A 23,340-nucleotide genomic window follows, 5' to 3' on the forward strand; every position below is an offset into this window, starting at 1 on the left:
TCACTGTCATCTGGTGCCCTGGGTGGCACCCTGAGGTCCTTCACCAGCTCTGACTGTTACATGTCCCTAATGGTTGGAAACTGGATGTGCAGCAAGCTATTGCAGAGGGACATGTTGACTGGAAATGTTTTCACATTCAGGAACCGTGCTCGGGTAGGTAGTCTGTCTGTTTGTCTGTCTGTGGGTTTTGATGGTCTCCAGCTGTGTGTCTGTTAGTCATAAACATGTTTTCTGCTCTTTCCTGGTAGTGTGGCGGGGAAAGCATAGTGAGTGGGGAGGGAAGGAGCACACTGAGTGTGCACGCCAATGGCAAAACTGACTTTCTTTAGCAGCCACTTGAAGTGACCTTGGGCAGTATTTATTGCCAGCATGGGTGCAGAATTTATAGAAAGAGCTGGCAAAATATTATTTGCATTTGCTTGCTCTGATTTTCATGTAAAATGCACCATCTTTTAAGGAGAAAGTTGAGTTGGAGGATTTGGGGTTTACAAATTGGCTCAGAACACTGAATTTTACTTAGCTGCTGGAACCCACAGCATCCTTGGGTGGGTGGCCTGGTTGGGCCGAACTGGAAGTCAGACATAAAAATCAGAGAGGTATGAATTTCCTCCCATCTCCCAGAGGAAATGAAACCTCTGCAGTCCAGAAACACGTGACTGCTGTGGTGCTATTGAGCTGGATGTAGGGCCTGAGTGTGTTCAAGCACTCACTCATCCTGCAAAGAGAAGGATGGAGTGAGTGCACTCCTGCAATAAATGGAGGCACTGCAAGTTAAATAGGAGTTTCATTGGTGTTAACTAGATGGTTTGCTCCAGTAGATCAGAAAATAAGCCACGTCCCAAGTTTGATATTTTCCCCCAGTCATACAGGTGTAAATTAGCAACACCAGTGTTGAATTGGATGCAGGTAAAGCACCACACATGGGCAGTGAACCAAGAACAGCCACTCTCCTGGAGCTTGTCATTTGTCCCTTCTGCACCCAGCCCCAGGGAACTTTGCGGCTGATATGTTGTATCTGCTTGGGTGGGAGATGGTGGGTAGATAAGGTTTCTCAGAAGTGAAGGATTTCACAGGGAGAAATGATCTCCTGTCTTAACCACTTGGGGTGAGCGAGGCAAACATGGCTTTATTCTTTATTTCCCCTGCCTGAATGTGAAGTTCAGGGACAGCGCTGTTCAGGTGCTGGGATGCTGCTGCTTTTCACAAACCAGGCTCTGTATTTGCTGTACCCAATCAAAAATAACTTGAAGGGGTCTGTGTTTATTTTCCTCATTCCTAAACTGACCTAAACTGCAGGGTGAGGCTGAAGGTTCAGCCATCCAAGCAAGGTTGGTTCATATGCCTCCTGCCACACACACAGGTCCATAAGAGGCTGGAAAAAAGCCCATAAATCCCTACTTGTGTGGCTGGCACATGTGGCACTGCTGGCACCAGGCTGATGTCCACCCCACTGAGCAGTGCCAGGACCTGTCACATTCACATTCTCTGAAAAATTCCTTCTCCCAGGAGTTTTGTCCTGGGAATCCTCAGAGGAAAAGGAAAACAATTCTTATCTCATTTGCTTCTACTCTGTTTTGCTCATGTGGAATGTGTTTGGAGATTGTTTACCCACAGGTGATTGTTTCATTGGATTCTGCTGTGAGTTGTTTTCACTCATTGGCCAATCAGTGCCAAGCTGTGTCGGGGCTCTGGAAAGAGTCAGGAGTTTTCATTATTATCTTTTTAGCCTTCTGTAAGTATCCTTTCTGTATTCTTTAGTATAGTTTAGTATTCTTTAATATAATATAGTATCATAAAATAATAAATTAGCCTTCTGAGAACATGAACATCATCCCTCCCTGCCACGGGGCACCCTGCAAATACAATAAGGACCTGCAGCTGCAGAAGCTGAGGCTACTCCTGAAGGTTCCTTCTCTCTGGATCCAAGCTGAGGAGCCCTGACAGGACTGTCCTGGGCTGGAGGGCTGTTTCTGCCATGCCAGGCTGTCAGTGCACACACCTTGCCTGTGCCTTTGGGGACAGTGCAGGAGCCCAGGCAGAAACCCCCAGCCAAGGACCACTCAAGGGCAGGGGCAAGGTGCCCCATGGACTCCCTCCTCCCCTAACAGGCTGCTGTCCCCTTTGTGCCTTCCAGGCTGCTGCCTGCCCGTGGCTGATGAGTCCAGCTCCCCCAAGAAGGCGAGGAGCATCCCTGAGGAGCAGGAGCTGGAGCGCTGGCTGCGCCCCCCTTCCCCCGAGTGGGCCATCGTGAGGGTCATCCCCGAGGAGGAGATGGCTGAGCACAACCTCCTGGCTGTTCGAGTCATGGTCACCAGTGATGCCAGCAGGTACCTAAAGCACAGCTAAACCTACAAGAGCAGTTTGCTTTGCTCTGAAATTCTAAAGAAAATCATAACAAAATATAGTACTGGATGTATGTACAGCTAAGGAGGGTAGGAGAAAATAACCAAACAAAAAAAACCCCACAAATGCTCAGAGTAACTGTTGTTCTTAACCGCAGCCATAAATCCCCACAAGTCACATGAATCACTTTGCAGGAAATGTTCAAACATTCCCATCCCACACAGGGGCCTGAATCAGAGGGTAAAACATTGCTGTGATCAGCTTGGGTTCAGCTCTTGGAACGGACAGTTTTTGTTACACGGGGATTTGGGATTTGGGCAATGGGTGTGTTATGGCAAAAGGTGCATCCTGTGACGTGGCCACCTCCCACCTTGGGCCCCATCCTGCAGCTCCACACCCTGGGCCTCTCCTGGGTGTTGAGAGCCTGCCCATTCCTAAGAAATCTGAAATTTGATGAACCCTGGGGAGCTGTCAGAGGAAGCCCAACTTCTAGATACTCATGAGAATATATTTGCTTTTGGGCAGGGTTCTGTATCAGTTTGTTCCATCCAAAGATTAGATTGGTATCCCCTGAGTAAAGCACTTTTCCTTACTGAGAACTAAATAGTAAGAGGGGAAGTGGAAAAGAAAAAGAAAAAAGGCAAAACCAAGAGACCAACTGTTGCAAACACTGCTGCTCTGCTGGGAAGCTCATTCAGATTCCTGACACCCTCTAAACACCCGCCTGTGGTGCTGTGTGCAGCTTTTGGAGAGCAACCTGGCTCTGAGACATGCACCCTTCTGCTATTCCCTGAGGTGGTTGTAAATAGAGTTTGTGCTCTGTGAGTGCTGGGTGCTCTTACAGGGAAGGATGAACCTGTCCATGAGGAAATGGGGAATGCAGGGAAGGGTTTCCTGCCTGTTTGATAGCTCCTCTGCAGAGCAGCATCCCCTGCTAGTACCCTGCAGCTCCTGGTGTCCAGGCAATGATGAGAGCCAGCTAATCCCCCTGATCTGAGGGATCAGCTCCTTCCCCTGGGGCTGGACAGCAGCTCCCTGGCTCCCTGCCAGCAGGACCTGGCACAGGGGTGACAGCACAGCGGGTGCCAGTGGCACAGGGGGTGAATGTCCCACTGCCCCTTCTGCCTTGGACTGCTCCAGCAGGACAGACCCTGCCTGAAAGGGGGAACAAGAGAAGCAGCAAGTGACGAATGGCACTGCTGGGCTGGCTGCAGGGAACTCGGTGGGACTGGGAAAATGACCAGTGCCAGCTTTGCAGTTCAGGCTTTAGGTACTGTGAATAATGACCCCCTTTCCAGCAGAGACAAGAGGAGAAACCTCATACTAGAGCACTTACCTCCTTGCTGGCCAAGGAAAATACATGTTTTGCTCTTTAAAACAGAAAGATATCAATCAATGTTCATGGCAGGGCTTTTTCCTTTCCTTTGGAGTGGCATTCTGCCCAGTCTCAGTGTGGTGTCTCTCCATCCACACAGGGTCTCACACAGGGTCAAAGACTTCATATATTTATACTTCTACATATATATGTCTGTATCTATCTGTATGGTTGACATTGCTTGAAAGTCAGCTTAAAAAGTGTGTTTTAGCATGACATTCAAGGCCACTCTGATTCAGCCTGCTGTTCAGAGAGCAGTGCACCTGGAGAGATGCTCACTTCCCTGCTGTCCTGCCTGCCCTGGCCTCCCAGCACTGCTGGCTGGAGCTGGGTGGAGCTGGGGGCCAGGACTGCTGCGTGCTACTCAAATACAGGCCTGCAGCCTCTCCTCTTCCTCTTCTTCCTCCTGGGTTGTGCCCTGGGCTGTGACAACAAACCCCTGCTTTCTTCTGTATAAACATGGAGCAGCGTTCTCCTGCCATGCCAGCAGGACTGCTCACGGTGTGAGCTTCTCTTCTTTTGAGGCACAGCTATTAATCATCACAGGAATAGATTTAGGTAGGAATAAATGAGGTTGGCAGTGTTGTTAGCATGCAAAAGAGGTTGAGTGGGAGCCTGCTGCAGTGCACTCGTGTGTGGCTGCAGTGGCAATGTGGTCGCATCAGGAGGGCTGACGGTGTCTGTTCCCTACAGCCTGGATTTCAGAGATGAAAGAAATGGCCTGATTACTAGAAAAAGGGCTAATAATCACCGAAAGGGTTGTTGTGCCCTGAGGCAAGGTCAGGATGTGCATGTCATCCACACGTGTGTTTCTGTGGTGTATTTTTAATTACATTTACAAAAGGGGATGCCATAATCTGCCTCTGTGATCAGCTCAGGTGCCTCCCTGTGCTGCTCACTGTTCCATGAGCTGGCCCAGCGGCTCCTAGGAACGAGCAGAGTTTGTTTCCTTCTTTCCTACAGACACCTTTTGCATGTTTGAAGGCTGCTTAAGTAGCTTCACTCGATCCTCTCTCTCTAGACTTATGTTTACAATTTTCTCCAGCTTCTTAACTCAGCCTTGCTTGCTGGGCCTGTGGCTGTCCTCACGCTTCTCCTCCAGGCTCCTTTCTGCTCTTATTTTCACAAATCTGCAGGGAAAATGCAAACAGTGTAGAGTTTTGACCCTTGTGCGTTGTTTCCAGGCCAATCCCAGCATTGCAAATGCTGTTTCCCTTAGTTCCTGCTGCTGCACAGCCTTGCAGGCAGAAGTGCCTGGCCTGGCTGTGTGAGCACTGAGGTTCCCTTCTCAGCAGCACTTGGATTCCAGGTGCTGAACCTTGTGGCTGTGGGTGCAAATCCAGACTGATGGGAATGGGGATAGCTCAGCTGGGTAGCACCCACAGCAAATCACAGTCCTGTCACAATGGTGATGAAAGAAGGAAAATGAGGCCATCAGCTTTGGCTGGCAGGCACCTCTTCCTCTGAAACACCCACACTGCTTTCAGGGCTCATGATGGTGCTGGTTGCACCCCATGAAATGTCCCACTTCCATCTTGCCCTTGTGAAAAATGCCAATCACTTGTTTTTAAAATTTTAAAAGTTTAATAGTAATAAAGGGGTTATAAAAATAGCAATATAATTAGAGTGATAAAAATTTGGACAATTTGGATTAGGACAATATGAGACAATAAAAACAAAGAGTTACAGATGTCTGGGTACCTTTTTCTGGGCAAAATAAGCCCGAAAAAGGACCCACATTAACAGAGGATTAACCCTTAAAAGCAACAGCCTGTTGCATATTCATGCACCTCATCCATGATGCATAAATTCCATTCAAACACAGGATTCTGTCTGGGCAGTGTCAGCTTCTTCCTCTCAATCCTGACGGCGTCATCATGGCTGAGCAAGGCAGGAAGAAGTTCATTTCTCCTGATAATGGAGCAATAAATTCTCTTTCTCTGAAAGATTCAGGTGTCCTGTGGCTGCTCAGTGGGAGTCCTCTCTTTAAAAAAAAAAGTATCTTACATAGCACATTTTCTAGTTTAACATTATGTTATAACCTAAAACTATATTAGCACACTACTTAAAAGAATTACTACAGCATCACTTTCTAACATAAGCCATATAATATTCATACCCATTCATTTCAATATTTGCCAAAAGCCAATCATAAAATAGGCCTTTTTCATGCCCTTTCCCCCGTAGCTCTGAGCTGGAGTCTGATGTGCCTGGGGGCTCCTCGAGCTCGGAGGTGGGTGAAGCCCAGCCCTCGCTGCCGGCCTCGCCCCCCGCCTGCTCCAGCCCCATCCAGAGGTGGGCATCGCTCATCAGGAGCCCCGCGGTGCCCCAGGAAAGCTCCAAAACATCCAAAGTCGCTGATGGTAAGCAGTAGCCTGACGTGGGGGTGCCCCAGCAGCCTCTCTGAGGGTGCAGGTAGGACTGGGGGAGACTTTTCAAAGTGGAGGCTGTTCCCTGCAGTGTGGCCAGGTTGTCTTTTTGGGGGGTTTTCTGCCTTTTTGGTGCTACAGCCCCAAAAGCACCATTCCCATAGTGCAGGGTAGCCTGGAGGAGTTGTGCCTCGTGCTTGGCTTGCAGCAGTGGGATGGATGTTTTCCCACCAGTAAAATGTTAGGGTGGTGTTGGGCAATGCAGTATCTGCAACACTGCCTAGGCAAGGGTGAGGCTGGGAATCACTAGAGAGCTCTGCTTGCAACAAGTTGGGTTTCTACAGGTAGCTGCTGCATGGTTTTGTATCCAGTGAAAGCACGGGTAGAAAAGGATATAGCTAGCAGGGAAGTGGGGAGAGGTTTGGGAGCAATCTGCCTTCAAGTGGAAAGAAACTCTTTTCTGGAGCTGCTCAGAACTAAAAGATGTGCTCAAAACAGCCAAAGACATGGTTCTGCAGAAAATAAAAGGCTGCCAGCATTCGTTTCTTCCCATCTCCCACCACTCCCACATCCATATATGCATTTTTAATCCTAGCAGAAAAGAGGGGATTTTACACAGCAATTTAGATCCCCTCTTTAATAACGGAGCCCTTGTTTGAGGCAAAAGGACAGCAGCAGACCCCAAACATGCCCAGCAGCTTGTGGCTCCATGTAGCCACCAAAGGATTTTATCCCTTTTCATCCCCAGTTTCCCACTGCCCCATCCCTGTTTGCTGGGGTGGTTTTCCTGCCCCATCCCTGTTTTCTGGGGTGTTTTTCCTGCCCCATCCCTGTGTAGGTTCGGAGCTGCTCCTGCATCCCAGTGGTGCACGCTGCCCTCTCCCGGCTGCAGCTGCTCGGATAACGGAGCCCCTGCCCTGGGAAATTGGGGTTCTGCTCCTCCACCCGTCTGTTTTCCCCAGCTCCACGTTTGCTCTCTGGCTTTTGCTGCATTAGCTGACCCTGTGTCCCCTCTGTTTCTGCCCAGCACTCCAGAGAGCCAACAGTTTCCAGTCCGCGGCATTGAATAAGTATCAGAATTGGAGGAGAAAAATCCAAACGAGTGAGTAGAGCTTGAGAAGTGATTGTATCTTCTATTCATGCTGTTTTCATGTCTTTTAGCTGTCTGTATTCCCTCCTTTCCTTTAGAATTTTTGTGGTTTTGAGTCACTAGTCACTACAAGTTTTGTGTTTTGAGTCACTAGTTGTAAAAACAGAGATATAAAACACACCAAATGTTTCTTTTCATTTTCTAACCCTCAAAAAATCAAACTCCCTTTCTGTGTGACTGTTTTCTGTGTAACTACACCCATCAGCAGGTGGTGTCCACTTCAGTTCTCCAGATGGGAACACACACTCCAGTCCCAGAGGTGCAGATTTTGTCTCTAGCCTGCCTGCACTGATTGCTTTTGATCACGTGTGACTCTGGGTCTGACCTGGTGTCACTCACTAGAAGTGCTCCTGGAGGTGCCTGTTGACACACTCCCACTGGTGCTGTCACCTCTTTTCTGTTGGGAAAAAACCCCAGGTGATATTTCTGGGTTAGTGAAAGGGAAAAATCCAATCCCAAGAGGTGAGATGGTGAAAATAAGTGTTAGTGGTTCTTGTCCTCTAGCAGTTTTCCTTGGTTTGGGCTGACCTGCCTTTCCCTGTGGAAGTCACACAGGAATGCAGTGATTTTGATAGAGATTGTGCTCTATTCACTTCTGAAACACAGTGTGGTCACCCCTCCCAGCTGAGGCTGCAGAGGTAACCTTCCTCCTGGGCTGGGCTCCCCAGACAAGACACCTCTTGTACTTGGGTTCCCCCCAGATAGAGGCAGCAATGATGGATCTGACTCCATGTTCTCAGAAGGCTGATTTATTATTTTATGATACTATATTATATTAAAGAATACTAAACTAAACTGTACTAAAGAATACAGAAAGGATTCTGACAGAAGGCTAAAAAGATAATAATGAAAACTCGTGACTCTTTCCAGAGTCCTGACACAGCTTGGCACCGATTGGCCAATGAGTGAAAACAACTCACAGCAGAATGCAATGAAACAATCACCTGTGGGTAAACAATCTCCAAACACATTCCACATGTGAGCACAACACAGGAGAAGCAAATGGGATAAGAATTGTTTTCCTTTTCTCTGAGGGAGAAGGGATTTTTCAGGGAATGTGAATGCCACAGACACCACCCTTGGTTTCCCCCCTGCTGCTTGGGGCTGGTCTCCCTCCTGCCTGCACAGCCCTCAGGAGGGGCACACACCTTCCTGCCTGTGCCCCAAGGACTGGCGGGTTCCTGCTGGGAATGGCCTCAGCACAGTGGGGCTGGGGGAGCCCAGAGCCCCCCAGAACTGTGCCAGAGGCGCAGTTGTGTCTGGGAGTGGGGGTGTTGGCAGGCTGGAGTGTGGAACGTGGGTGTCCAGCAGTAGCAGGGTGGGACCTGTGCAGGGGACTGAGTGTCACAGTTTCTGGGCACAGGGACAGCAGGATTTGGGAATGGTGGGGACAGCTACTCTTTAACCCTGCCCTAAGCTGCCCTCTGCAGCAAGGGGCCATTTCTGCTGCTGCCCAGCATCCCAGAGAAGTTATGGCTCTGCTTCTGAAGCAAGTAGGATCCCTGTGCCCATGCTGGGGCCAGTGCTCAAGCAGAGGCATTTCAGCTTGCTTGCTTTGAATGCACAAGAAAGCTTTGAGATTATTTGCAAGTCTCTGCGCTGTGGGATGAATTTTTATATCTCAAATGATGAGATAAGATGCATTTCCTCTTCCTGGCATCAGCCTTGCCTTCAAGTCCGGTGCACATGAGCACTGTCACTACTCACCCAGAGTCCCCTGGAGGCCTCGGGTGCCTCAGGATAACTCAGTAAATCCCAGTAGGGCACACACAGGGCTATTTCATGCTCTGAGAGGAGGCCCCCACCAAGCTCTGTGAAGGTCTGTCCCTGCAGAGGCAGCTGTGGCAGACAGACAGGCAGGACAGGGCTGCATGCCCCGGGGTTCCCTGCACCAGGAGGCTTTGCCATGCTCTGAGAGGCTCTGGGGTGTCCCACCCGGGGCAGGGCTGCCCCATGCCCGGCATGAGCAGGTGGGACAGGGTGTCCTCAAGGTCTCCTGGCATCCCTGCCAGCCTTGGCTCTGCCTCTGTAAAGCACGTGGGAATTGGCACAGACATCAGAGTTTGGCTTCACCAAAGGCTTGGATTTAAAGTCTTGCCTGAATTGATCTCAGTTTTTAAAAGATCAATCAATCATGTTTCTGATCCAGGTTTGTGTGTGGGGTGAGAAAGGTTGTTAGAGAGGAAAGCAGAGAAGACTGGAGGGGGTGTCACTCTTAATTCTGACTGATTTTCAGCTTGTTCTCAGCAAGGACATTACTTACAGGTTTGCCAATTAATTTTTCCATCATTTTGTTAAAATCTTCTGTGTGCCTCAAGGGCTCTAGAGGGAGCTACAAGCCTTTGAGAGGGAAGCAATGTGCTGCATGACTCTGCCTGAAGCTCAAGTACGCTGTTAAAATGAGGTGTAAAGCACAGTCAGCATACACTGGGAACGGAATAAAGGCTTTTTTTTACTCTCTGGAGGAAGACTGTAAGTCATAGTTTCTATATTTAATCCAATTTGATTAAAGGAATTCATGTGATCATCAGTCATATGAAAAAAACCTCTGTCTCCTTTTCAGGCATATTTCCCCAAACACATATGTTTCATAAACAGCACAGGGTAGGCAGCCAAGGAGAGGAAATCAGTGTCATGGCTATATTGGCTGAAAGGCTCAGAGCAGGATATTACCTTTCAAAACCTTTAATCCCCATCGCACGGCGACAGGGAACGCCGTGCTCCTAATTTATCTTGGGATTCGGGGCCAAGATCATGATAGTGCCCAAGGGAACTTTTTTTTTTAATTTAAAATCCTGTTTTGAAAGCAAAGCTGAAAATACAGGTTCAGCATCTTGGTGGGAATGGAACTGTTGTCCCTGTGACAAGTGGGGGCTGTGGCTTTGTGCGGAGCAATGTTCTCACGTGTGCAGGCCTGTCCTTGTAAGCCTGCCCACGAGAGCTGGGGTGGGCAGAAATTCCCCCCGTGGGCATGGGCAGACCCCTGGCTGGGGGTTTTGTGCCCTCATCGGTGTTCTGGCTGTGGCTGCTGCAGCACTTGCATTTCCCCTCAGTGTCCTGAGCCATGGCATTTGCTCCTGCCAGGAGGTTCAAGGCTTTGTTGGACCAGGCTGAAGCCCCCTGGCTCACTCATGCAGGGGGTGGTGGAAGGGGCTTTTTTATCCCAATTGTGCATTCTCATGTTTTCCTGTAGCTCAATTACAGAATATAAAGGTCAGCCCCTGGCTGCCATCCCTGCAGGAGCTCCTTAACAGGCTCCAGCGCAGTGTGTCCCTCCAGCCCAGATCAAACAGAACAAGCTGCACCAAGATTGGGTACAAATAGGTGGGACACTGAGAGGAAACTCAGCCTCCCTCCCTGGTTTTGCTGAAGTCCACATGCAGGAACTGTCCTCTCTGTCTCTGGAGTGTTGCTTTTGTCCTTATGCACCTTTTAATCCCCATGCAGAAGAACCAAAGTTTGCATGGATTTCAGAACTAATGCTTGGGTTTGGGAGTTAATAACTGAGCTGTAAATCTACTTGTCATGTTATAGCTGGACATGGTAATATCTTGGATCAGGGATACTTTTGTTTGTCCAAAGATTATTTGTTATGTAAAATTCCCATAGGCACAAGTAGTGGAAAGTTCTCCTGCCTCCCTTCAGGTGCAGGTTGCCTCCTTTAGTAATTAATTACCTTGCCTGATCCCAACAGGTCGTGTTGCCTGTTGTCCTGGCTTGGGAGACTTTTTTCTGTCCTTACTGCCTGCAGGTGGATGTATTTCCCATTTTGTCCTCATTCCGATGGACAGCCCTCTCAGAAGTCATCCATTTCCTTCATTTCTTGGAATTACCCAAAGTTCAAAAGTCACAGGTTGCTTCTGAGAAGGCCCTCTAAAGAGAACTGGCTTTCCAGAAAGTTTCCAGGAACTCCAAAGCTGCTTCACTACATCCAGCCCAGAAGTGGAAGCAGCTCAGGTCCTGAACTGAAAATATCAACATGTGTTTGGCACAGCAGGTACAGACATATGTGAGCCAGGCCATAAATTTCAATGTTTCAGGTCAGTTCTTCAGGTTTAACTCTACCCAGGAGGCTGTTCTCCTTCTTCTGCTCTTCTTCTGCTCTTCTTCTTCAATTGCAGACTTCATTTTCGACAAAGTCAATACCAATGGGAAGATAAAAATTGTGTCTTTTGCAGGCTTTCCTCTGCTGTCAAGCAAGAAACCTGGGCCACATGGGAAGGACAGCTCAGGCAGCTGCCAGAGTGGAGCTGCAGAGGAGCACTCCCAGACACAGGTACAAAGGAGAATTGTGCAGAGCAGGATGGCTGGGACTGCTCTCAGCAGGCTGTCCCTGCTCCTTTAAATAGTTTAGGTCCTCACAGTGACCACTGAGGATGGAGTCAGACTTGTGCTGTACAGAGGGAAGAGGCTTGGATTTGATGTAATCATTCCCAAATCAAGTGTCTGTGAGACTCACGCCTCAATCACACAAGGAGTTAGCCACTAATCTGTTGCATCAGTCATAAAATCACAGAATAGTTTAGGCTGGAAAAGGACTTCACATCTCCCACTGCTCAGGAGCATCTTCTGTGTCCTTCAGGACCTCAGATTTCCATGGCATTTTCTAAAGACTTTTTTATTTTTAGGTTTTTTAAGAATGAGGAAGGGTGGGCCTGCCATGAGTGCAGCAGTGACTGCCCATCCTGAGCAAAAAGAGCAGCACGTCCCTGGAGCCAGGTGGAGCAGGGACCAGCCCACATCCTCCAAGTCCTGGACACTTGTCCTCACCCTTGAGTTAAACATGACTAAATTTACTTGACCTCTGGGCCTGTGCTAGGAAAAAAATGAACTCTTCCATGTCCATGGTGGTGGCTGAGATCCGGTGCAGGACAATGGGGCCAGGAAGGGAAGGTCCCAGGGGAGCAGAGCTGCACAACACTGCCCGACTCCATTCAGCTCCTGCTCTACCAGCACTGCTCACAGGCCTTTTCCTTACTCTGGAAAGCAAGGATGAACAGGGGGTTTATTTGTTTATTGTTTCTTACGTTATTTTTTTTTTTAATCCAAAATCCTGGCCAGTAACAACTTTAGTCATCAAACAGAAGCATGAAACAAAGTGCAATCATTATTGCCTTACTTCTGTTGCTTCTGGGAAATGAAAAGTCAGATTAATGGCTTTACCCAGGTGAATTTGGGTATCTGGCACAGAAGTGGAAGCAGGAATTCAATCTTCACAGCATCCATTATCACATAGCACTGATGATAAAATGCCTCCCTTTTAAGAAGGAAGAACTCTAGTTTTGTTCTGCTGGCTACATAAAGTGGGTATTTATCCCTGTTACTATCTTTAGCAGAAGATTTTGGTGGCTGGAGTAAAGAATTTAAGCCTTTACCAAAGGAAAAATAACCACGAGAGGGAACTAATTTATTTGTATAAAACTACCATATTACATTTTATAATCTTTCCCGGGTCACTTCTTCCATTCCTACCTGCACTACATAAACATGCAATATTAGAAATTTGGAGAGGATGGATAATGGTCTTTTTTGCTTGCTCAAAACTCTAAGGTGATGCAACTGGAATGCACAAGAGAATAGAGCAGATCTGCTCTTGTCTGCTTTCCTGGAGATAGGACTGTTTCTTTCTAAAGAAAATATTAAAGGTAATTCATAAAGACATTAGCATGACTAACATTATTTTTAGACTATTAAAATTTCCAGTAATATTAGATTGCTACTCCTAGAGAAATATTAGCCCTTTAGGGAGAAAAGCTTTTCTCACATTATCATCTACACGTGTATTTGTGTATAAATTAAATATTATGTTCATTACTATTATGCTGAGATTAAAATGGAATAAAATACTTTATGAAATAGAAGCTACACAAAGCAGTGTTTTTATATCCCTAAAATAATTTTTTTTTAATGCACTTCACAGTTGGCTTCTTACAAGAAGCCACCAGAAATTCCAAGAGGACATTTCAAACCCTGCAGCCCAGTATTTCAAAGAAAAGAAAAAGCCAGGGAGATGCCTGAGGACACACATTGCTATGTTCCCCACTGTCCTTTTCAGAGCAGCACCACGGGCTCTCCACAGACCCCTGCTGGCAATGAGACACTGGCTGCTGATTTTTATGAGCCTGAAGACACAGACAGTGACAGCTCAGCCTGGGACTGGAAGGAGAAAACATGGAAACACACCTTTGAACCAGAGCACTTTAACAGGAGGACAAACACACTGCCATCTCTGGACTTGAAAGAGAAAGATGGCAAAAACACCAGGCACCCAGAAGAAGAGTTTGAGCAAGAATTAAAGGAGGCAAAACAGAAGCTGGGGCTTCGTACTCAGCAGCAGCCCTCATGTGGCCCAAACAGGACAGAGCCAGGAGGGAGCAGTCCAGGCTGGGCAAAGAACAGAGCCCCTTGGGCTCTGGAGAAAAAGGATGCTGGCTGCACTAAAGAAGTGTTCAAACGCTCTGGCTGCCCTGGGCCACTGCTCTTCTTTGCAGATGGTTCTCCACCACCTTCATCAGTGGACACCAGGGGTGCTCTGCAGACTCCAGATGTGGTTCCCAGGGAGCATGCAGCTGCCCAGCCAAAGTCCCCGCTGAGGCTCATAGCCAATGCTATCAAAAGGTCCATTTGGGAGCCTCTCACCTCAGCTCCAGAAGGATTAAAGCAGGACTTGGACAGCAAAGTCAAAGCCTCTTCAGAACAAGCCTTCTTCAGCTTCCCCAGTGCTCCTGGGTATTCCCTAAGCCAAAGGAACAGGAACAACAATAACACTCAGTCACAGCATCCTAAAATAAGGGAGCGGGCAGGAAAATACATAGGAGATGGGAGCCCTTCCTCAAATCAGTCTCGTTCTTCTGTGGGTTCAGAAGGGATATCTCTAAGGGATTCCAGGGAGGAGGTATCCTTCACACCCCACGGGCTCTCCAAGACAGCCCATATACCGCAGAAACCAGCTTGCACTAGGATGGAGGAGGTCCCAGGACTCCTAGAAAAGTTCACCTTTGAAGACAGTCCTCTAGGGACTCCCATGGATGAAATATGTGTCTGTAAGAAAAAGTCCACTCTCCTTTCATCTGCAGAGCCCAAGGACAGCCTGGGTGACTGTGCACAAAAAGGGTCACTCTTCAACAGACTGAGAAGCAAAGCTCATGAGAGGGAGTGGAATTCCTTGGTGTCATCTCTGCCTGTCATTAAGGACCATTCTCCAGAGAGGTTGTGTTATCCTTTCACAGGTGAGGATTTCCCAGTGGAATTACTTTATTATTATTACTGTTATCATCATCATCATTATTGGTATTACTATTATTATTATTGTGTAATAGCTCTTAACCTTTAAGAGACCTGTGCATGCCCATGCAGGCACACATCTATGGTGTGCTATGTTTAATTTCTAGTTATTTCCTACAGTTTTGTGGCTAAAGTTCAGGAGTTGCTCCAGATTTAAAGGAGTGGAGTGGATTTGCAAGCAGAACCAGCTTGCTGGAGCAGAGGTTGGTTTGCTGCTCCCTGTTGCTGGGACATGTTTGGGTCAGGGGTGGCAAGGCACAGTGGCATGCTGGGCAGAGCAGCTCCTACAGTGACACTGGGTTGTGGAAGGGGGACTAGAGCAGGCAAGCAGAAGGACAAGCACCAAAACCTCCAGGTTTTGCAGTGCAGAGTACATTTGTTTTCCCTCCATGAGGAATCAGAGACTGAAGCAGTATGGTTGCAGCAGCAAGAAGCTTTGCTCTGTGTTTGTGCTTCCTCAGCACGTGTCTCCTCAGCTCTGCTGTCAGAGTGACCACTGTGGACATACTTCTGGGAGCTTTGCAGTGTCATTAATATCCCTTGTTGTTCAATTTGAGAGGACAGAGCACCTTATTGACCTCCTCTGACCTATTTGTGAGTCTATCTGGGCAGTGATTAAAAGGTATCAATTTTCTTGTTTGCTTGCTAGAGCAAGGTTAGTATTAAAACTGCAGACAAGTCCAAGAAATATTGATGCCAGACCAAGAGCAGTCTGAGTGATCTGAGCATAGGCTCAGAAAGAATTAAATGCAGCACAGATTCAGGTGTGAAATATGAGACAGAAGAGCTGCACCCACCTGTCTTTCTCTGTGATCCATCTTCCCACTGCAGAAAGTCTCAGTTATTTAACTAAATAACCTATTGAATTTTGTCAACACACCTGTTTGTCTCTTGCTTTATGAAATTGCAACCCAAACTGTAACCCCAAAATCGCTGCTGTGCCTCAGCAATAAAACCTGTATGTAGAATGTGAAGTCACTGAAATGTTCCCAGTGAGCTGCCAGATCCTTTTGCATCCTTTCTGCCTCAGAGCTGCCACACACTGTGAGAAAGATCCAGCACATAAGGCCCTTGATCTGGAGCTCATTCAGACTGAGAGAATAACTCCTGCTCTCGTTCCTTGGAGCATTCTTGATCCAACATCTCACAAAAACAGGCATTCCCATTGAGCCAGAAGATGTTGAGGACTGCAGTGAAGCACCAGAGAATTGCTAGTTCACACATCTCACTGTGTTCTTAAATGGAAGGCCTTTTCAGAGTCTGGACCTCATCAGTGCCCATCAGCTAAGCCAACCTGACCTGCTCTTAACTAAATGCATTGCAGTAATTGGTATGTTGTGCTCATACTGAAATGGGAAAAGTTCTTGCAAGTTTGAATAATGCTATACTTGATTTATGCTGAAAATATTTTGAAATAACATGCTGGTGTAATGTGTTGGATTCCTCTGCTGTCCAAGCCAGAAGAGGAATTAATAAATAATTACAATTATTGAATATAGGCAATGCAAAGTCTGTTTAGAAAAAAAAAGAAAATGAAGCTCTAATCTAGTCATTTGCCCAGTAATCTGTTATCTTCAATGTTTCAACATTGTAGCTCTCTGAAGTTTTTAAAACATTCATATTTGAGTAAATCTATACATAGTAAAACTAGTAAAGAGCTGAGTCCTGTTTGACTCTCAGAAATGGCATTTCTGTCTCATACAGACACTTGTCAGAGGCCCAGGCTTGGCAAACTTTAGCCATGAAGTGATGACAAGCTTTAGCACACACTTCTTGTTATTATTTTCCTCTCTTGAAATTTACTACAAATTTCAGAAAATTTCTTTAAGGGAAAAAAGTCCTCCCAGCACCTTGCAGAAGCCCATTTAATGAGACTCCTTCTAACACTGCTCTTTGCAGTAGGGCTTTCCTGTCCTGTTGGGGGTCAAACTTGCTCTCTGCAGGTATGGCAGGTATTGCACTGCACTGGTGTTTCTCCCTCAGTGCCTTGTGGATCCAGAGAATGAGCTGGGTGATCAAAGTCCATGGGCTTGAGATGAGCCTGGGCCAGCTCATCACAGAGAAAACCCCTGGGGAGTAACCAAATGCTCAGAAACCACTTCTGATATTCAGTATGTTCTGTCCTCCCGTCCCTTCCCTCCCTGCCATGTGCTCGTCATGCTCAGCATGAAGAAGCAATCTTCACAAAAATGAAGAATCTTAGCAGCAGATTCAAACCTACACCTGCAGTAGCACCTTCCAGTGGCTCATTCCAGTTTCCCATGTCCAGCCTGATTTCAAGGCTTTCTGCCTAACACTTCCCCTCTTTTCCATAAGAGCTGGTCCTCAGAGACTTTTGGAAATTTGGGGCTGTGCAGAAATCCTGTAGCTGCACAGGCTACTTGTGTGAGACCTAGGCAAAGCTCACTGGATTAATGGGGGTTCATGCAAACTTTTCAGTCAGAGACTGGTTAAAAAAAAAATAAATCCAAAGTTTGCCTGTAGAATATACAACTGTCCACAAACAACCACGCTGAACTTCCTAAGTGCTATTCCAGATTTTTGATTTACTGCACAAACATCTTTAAGGCTTTTGTCCTCTGATGCTTCCTTTGTGTTCCAACCTGCAGTAAAACGCCCCCCAAAAAACTGATCAATAAAATTGTTCAATCAGATGGCTAACTGTTCTCTCCTAAGCCTACTTGACCTTTTGAAATTCAAAAAAATGCCAAAGTGCCATGTTAATTACTGATACTTTAGGCAGGAGAGCCAATTCAGCTGATGAGGAAATTTAATGTGCTGTGAGCTCTCTTTGCTGATTTTGTGCACCCTCAGACTGGGAAGTGATTGCTTGCAAATGTTTCAGGTTCCCATTACTGCATTGTTGTGCCCCAGAAGCTCTGTGTGTTTGCAGTGTTCTGCTCAGTGAGGACACTGCTTTTGCACTGATTTTGTATTTCAGAAGGGGAGCTGAGGCACCAGAAAATTCATTACATGCATAAGAAATCTGTGGAGAAGCAGAGATGTGAAACCAAACAGCCAAGTCCTCTCTTTCTGCTGCTCATTCTTCTGGATTCCTACTGGCCATTCTTTGCATTTCCTACCAGCTTCCATCTCATTTTGGACACCAGTGCCCCAGGAGATATGTGTAACTTTATCTCTCTCTTTTGTAAAACACTGAAGTTCTTACAGTGGTCAGGATTAATCCCATGGCTTTACAAAAATATGCAATCTTGGACAGTTGTGGAGGAAGCCAAGAGATTAATACAGCATTATGTTATCAGAACAGTTCCTGCTCCAAGACATTCTGTGTATTTAGGCTGCAGTAACTCCATGGCACAAAAACACCCCAGGGAAGAAAGGGCAGTGAGCTGTGACAGGCAGATGGACACCAGTGCTGGGTTTCCCTAGGAATCTCCAGGACAATCAGAAATGCTCCCACATCTAACACAGGGGATCACCTCAGGAGCCTCTTCACATCACACCTCTCTTGTTTGCCAGGGGACCTCAGGCTTCCTGGGAAAATGAGTACCTTGGATGTTCATGTTAAGGGAGAGGTTCTCAAAAGCATTGCACTTTCATCTGAGGGCTTGTTCCATGGGGAGGGAAAGCTCTAGTATGACATATGCTAATTTGGAAATGAGGGAGATGCTAGAGTACTCAGGAAATAAGAAATATGTAATAAATAACTCCCAATCTGAAGGAATGAGATGCCTGGAAAGTGAAAGCCCAAGTCTAGAAGACTTGAGTTAATATTTGGAAAAGAACCTACATTTTTGAGATCAGTTCTGCAGCAGCTCAAGCTTTAGGCTTGTCATAGTTGGAGGCAAATTATTATCATCTAACTTTAGTACTGCACTTCTAAATTTCAGATTTTAATGACTCAGTAAAGTCCCTAAGTTTGAACATTGTTATGTTTGTTTTGTCCAAATTCTCACAGCTGTTGGCTAAGTTCTGCCTATCCCACCCCGTTTGGTTGGAGGGGGTTTTTTTGGGTTTTGGTTTGGGGTTTTTTGTTGTTTGTTTGTCTTATTGTATGGAGCAGGCTGCTTCTCCTCCAGACCTTGTAATGCTTCCTAAATTATTGATATCACCCAAAGGGGAGGACAGAGGGAGCACTTGCTTATTGCCAGCAGAGCTGAGAGAAGAAAGGGAGTGTGTAATTGCTTGTGTTTCCAGCCCTGCCAGGCTGCAAGGTTTGCCCTCTGCACATGGTGGAATTTGATTTCCCTGGTGGCCTGAGCAGGGGTAGTTACTGGCTACCACAGGGCAGCTGCTCAAACTTCTGGCTGCACAGGGAAAAGCAAGGGGGGGAATTTCCTCAGTAGAAGCAGCAGTGGCTGATGCTGCCCACACCTGGGGAGGGCTGTGCCTGGCTGTCCCTGCTGAGCACAGGGGGAGTGCTGGGTGTGCAGGGCAGGGCAGGGTGGCACTGCTGTGACCCAGCACCTGAGCAGGTCCCAGGCAGGAGCTGTGTCCCTCTCCAGGCACTGAGAGGCAGGGAGGTGTGGGCAGCACCTGTGAGACCCACCTGGGGGGCTGCTGCACCCCAAAAAGGATGGCAGGGTCCAGGTCTGCTCCACTGAGCCCTCGGAGCTTGCACCTGCACTGAGCACAAGCACAGGGTGCTTCTAAAACTGAGATCACTGGGGAAAAAACCCAGAATTTCTGCCTCAAATTACTTGGATTTGAATTACTTGCTTTACTGTCTGGGATGAACACGTTTCATGGATCCATGAAATTCTGGGTTTTAGGGCTCTGGCTGGAGGCAAAAGTCCTACTTCAGCCCTGGGACCCAGAGCAAGGCAAAGAAGAAACATCTACACTGGGAGAAGGGGAGGAGATTTCAATCTGAATACACCTGGAAAGCCAACTGTTGCCTTGTAGATACAAAGAAAAACCAACAGTGTGAACTTTAAATTATGTACATTTCCACGATGGCCAGCTGTTAATCATTAACCCTGTAGCAGGTTGAAGCATAGAGACAGATGTTCCAAAAGAGGTTTTATTTTCTGAATTAAAGAGAATGAAGCTACGCATTAGACAAATTAAGAAGAAATTCAAATATTTACACCCAGTTGAAACAAGATGCTGGAAAAACAGGCAAGATAAAATTGCTGCAATTAAATGTAATTTAATTTATGGTTCTGAAAGCGTGTTTCTTCCAAAGGCAGACTTTGAGTTTTCCTTATGGAGTGTATTGTTGTGATGTACAGATTTTCCTGACTTCTTATGGCATTTTAATCAACAGCCCAATGATGTGATAATATTCCTAAAGCAGAAAAATAAGTGACATTTGTTTAGACATAATTAATGAAATATTTATGTTGCATGAGGCTATGTGATAAAGCCCTGTTCTCTTAGTCCATTTGCTTCTGATTACATTTGTGATTTTTTTATATGACCAGACATTCTGACGCCAACTATTTTACACTGAGCAGATGTCATGTAGTAAAAATGGGTGCCAGATGCTACAAGCCACATAAGGGTAATTTGTTTAAGAGCTGGCTCAGACTTTGTGCATTCAATTACACTGCATAGTGAGCCTTATACAATCATTTGGGTAATATGGCTAACTTCAGATATACATTTTAATGAATGTTGAGTGCATTCAGAACAGCGTGCTACATGCAGGGTGCTCAAGGAATTAATTTATTTGTTTGTAGTACCTAGAAAACAATAAAATATATGGCCAGACAGTTTTTGACATAAACAATTTAATTAGTGTTGTCAGCTGAATGTCCAAATTGCTCTAGGTGCTGCTGATTAGAACTCAGGGCAGGTGCAAAGTGTCTGTTTAAGTTAAAGAACAGTATTTTTTGCTTCATTGACCATTTTGTTATTGTGTTTTAGGATATAAACACACACCTGTCAGAAAACAAGCTACTGACTATTCTACTTCATCCTCTGATGAGGAATTTGAATCCAAGCCTTCATTAACACACAAGGTAATTTGAGCTTGAAACAGAAAGGTATTTCCTTAGTTGGGCTGTATTTAAAATTCATCATATGATTTTGATCTAAAACACACAGCAATTCCTCAAAGTGGGAATTGGAACGTTGGAGGTTACATGTCATTACATTAAGACTGATGAACATCAACATTTCTTTTACCTCTTTGGACCTTTAATTTCCCCTGCTTACACCAGCACTGACAGAGGAGGTCTTCATCTGACAAACAGAAATGCTTCACTGAAACTGCTTTGAAGCTGATTCTTAAGTGGCCTTAAATAAGTAGCCCAACAAGCAAGCTGTTGAGAAAATAAACCAAACAGATGCAGTTTTCCTTTGGGGGAATACAGATTCATTTGGGAAGTGCTGCAGGCAGGTTGCCTGGAAAACTCTGTGGCTCACACACTTGTGCTGATTAGGATAAAGTCCCCCCCGGGCCCTGTACCCCAAAAGGGCTGACAGCAGGAGCTGGGGGGCTGCAGCACCCTGAACCCTCCACACCCAGCTCTGAGGTGAGGAAATACAGCTTTTGTTGTCTGAATGGCTCATCAGAAAGGTGTTATACCTCTTTCCTGTGCAGAATATCAGTAAATGTGATTTATAGTCTGAGGGGGCCTTTTGATTTGCTGCCTTTGGGGGTGGGGGGAAGAGGAATGAAAACAAAGTACTGAAAAAGACTGAAAAATATCAGTGCCAGGTGGGACTTTGAATGGAAAAAGTGGAGCCAAAGCAGAGCAATGTGTGGCAGCACTTGTCCCCAGTGGCTCTGTGTCAGGATGTGCTGAGATGGCAGGAATTCTTCATTCATCTTTCCTGCTACAGGAAAGGCAATCTGCAGTACAATAATGTTATGGTGAATTAAAACAGGTTAAAATAAAATAGAGAAAAGAAGGGAGATATGGGAGCAAGCTGGATAGAAGTGACCCCTGGCAGTTCACAAGGCATTCACAGGGAGGGCAGGACCAGGGCAGGGAGAAGGCAGAGCTCCAGGAAAGCTGCCAGAGAGGGCAAGAAGGATCAGCTGTTGCACATGGGCATTACCAGTGGTTCAGTTTGGATGCACATTCCCCACTTGGTGTGCTTCTTTCAGCTGCCTCCTACCATCCCTTTTCATGCCAGTTCTGGCTGCTATTTTGCCAGTGCCACCATTTGTATCTGGCAAAACTTGGTGGGAAAAATTTTAGTGACTTCCTGGCTGGGTAATTTTTTAAATTTTGTCCCATCTGTGGTGCTCATGTATCCTGCCTCCTCAGAAATGGGAACACCACAGCCTTGAAGCAATTCAGGACAGCTTGGGTCAAAGGCAAGATGGAGAAATGGCAGGTGATTCCCTGGCAGGTGATTCCCTGCCCAGCCCTGCAGCATGTGCTGTCCTGATCTCCCAACAGCAGCAACAAGTGCTCTGGGGAAAAGCAAAAATCTCTGTAATGCAGCACAGAAATGGCATTAGGGAAGGTTTCACATGATGTGAATTTACCACTTTATAGCTACAGCAATGGAAATGGGTTGCATTTCCTTAAACTGGTGCTTTCCCCAGCCTCTGTATGGCCATGTATAGTGGGATGTTGTATACAGTCAGCTTTGTGATTTGGAAATGTTTTATTGACACCCACTGAGGGCTGCCTTAGGAGCTTGTAAAGCTTTAAAGCCAGCATAGCAAATGCCTGTAAATGCTCCTACATGGCTGTTTCCCTTTTGCCTGCAGTAGCTGACCCTGCTCTGGGCAGGGGATGGGCTCAGACTGTCCCCAGGGTCAGTCCCAACCTCGACGGCTCCGTGATTCTGGGGGAGCTTTGAGGAAAGCTGCAGTGGCAGACTCATGCTTTGATTGCCTTTCTCTTTCCCTCTGTGTCTCTTGTAGGCAAAAAGAGCTCTCAGAAAGAGAAGGAAGCTGGAGAAGGAGACAAAGCAGTTGATTAAACAAGAGGAGCTGAAGAGGCTTCACAAAGCACAGGTGAAAATGCAGCTCACAGATGTCCCCTTTGTCCCCAGGAGTGACTTGTGAGGATGGGGGGACACAAAAGGGGTTCTGCAGCTCCCCTCACTCCTCAGCATGGCTCACTGCCCTCTGTGCTGAAATCCCCCAGCCAGCAGCAGCAGGAAGGTGCCTGTGCCAGGGCCTTGCATCTCTCTGGGGGACAAACCCATGTCAGTCCCTGGAGATCATCATAATTGGCATCATAATTTTGTAGATGTGCACGAAGAACAGAGGGAATAGTGACTGGGGGAACTGAAGAGGGAAAGAGATAGAAAGGGGAAATAACATCAACGCTGTAGAATGTAAGAAACTCAGCCATTACCTCTGTGCATTACAGGAGGATACAAAAATACAGTGATGGCTTTTGTTCTCTCCCTGCTACAACAACGAAAGTGAATCATTTTTTCCCCTTAATGACAGAAAGCTACTTCATTTTATACAGGCCCTGCTATTCAGAAAATGCTAGGAAAGCTCTGGACTCTACTGATGTGTGATTATTTCCAATTACAGTTTAAGATTTGTAAATGCACTTCTGCACAATTTGATCTCAGATGTATCCTGCTCAATACATGGGAAGAGAAGCTATGTTTTAGTTTTTTATCTGAGGATTGTAAATGATCTCCAGGTAACATTAGATGCATATGTGATACTCCTGTTTTAATGCTTTGTGGAGACAATGAAGTCCAAACTTTTTGAATGATCTTTTGTATTTGTTAGGCTGTTGCTGGGGGCTTGGTTTGGAATGCCCTAACACAGCCTGAAATGGGAACTGCTGAGTATCTGTCTTTGACATTTCAACCTTTTAAGGTGTTTCATGCTTTTTATCCCCACCACACCTCTAAAAGTCTTATTTCAAAGAGAATGGACAATGGATGTAGAAATCCTTCCTGAAGTGGCACTGAATTGTCAC

General features: G+C 46.4%; 1 protein-coding gene across 1 annotated transcript in view; it reads left to right on the forward strand.

Annotated features, from left to right (window-relative positions):
* Positions 1–23,340, forward strand: part of MICAL2 (microtubule associated monooxygenase, calponin and LIM domain containing 2) — a 118,765-nt gene that overhangs the window by 87,091 nt on the left and 8,334 nt on the right. Inside the window, exons 26-32 of the mRNA XM_066552501.1 lie at positions 2,135–2,327; positions 5,906–6,081; positions 7,115–7,189; positions 11,416–11,513; positions 13,158–14,466; positions 20,354–20,448; positions 22,314–22,406. Coding sequence (XP_066408598.1) covers positions 2,135–2,327; positions 5,906–6,081; positions 7,115–7,189; positions 11,416–11,513; positions 13,158–14,466; positions 20,354–20,448; positions 22,314–22,406 — 2,039 coding nt within the window. The remainder of the gene's footprint in view (positions 1–2,134; positions 2,328–5,905; positions 6,082–7,114; positions 7,190–11,415; positions 11,514–13,157; positions 14,467–20,353; positions 20,449–22,313; positions 22,407–23,340) is intronic.

This window comes from Molothrus aeneus, chromosome 6 (assembly GCF_037042795.1).
Source record: "Molothrus aeneus isolate 106 chromosome 6, BPBGC_Maene_1.0, whole genome shotgun sequence".
Lineage (NCBI taxonomy): Eukaryota > Metazoa > Chordata > Aves > Passeriformes > Icteridae > Molothrus > Molothrus aeneus.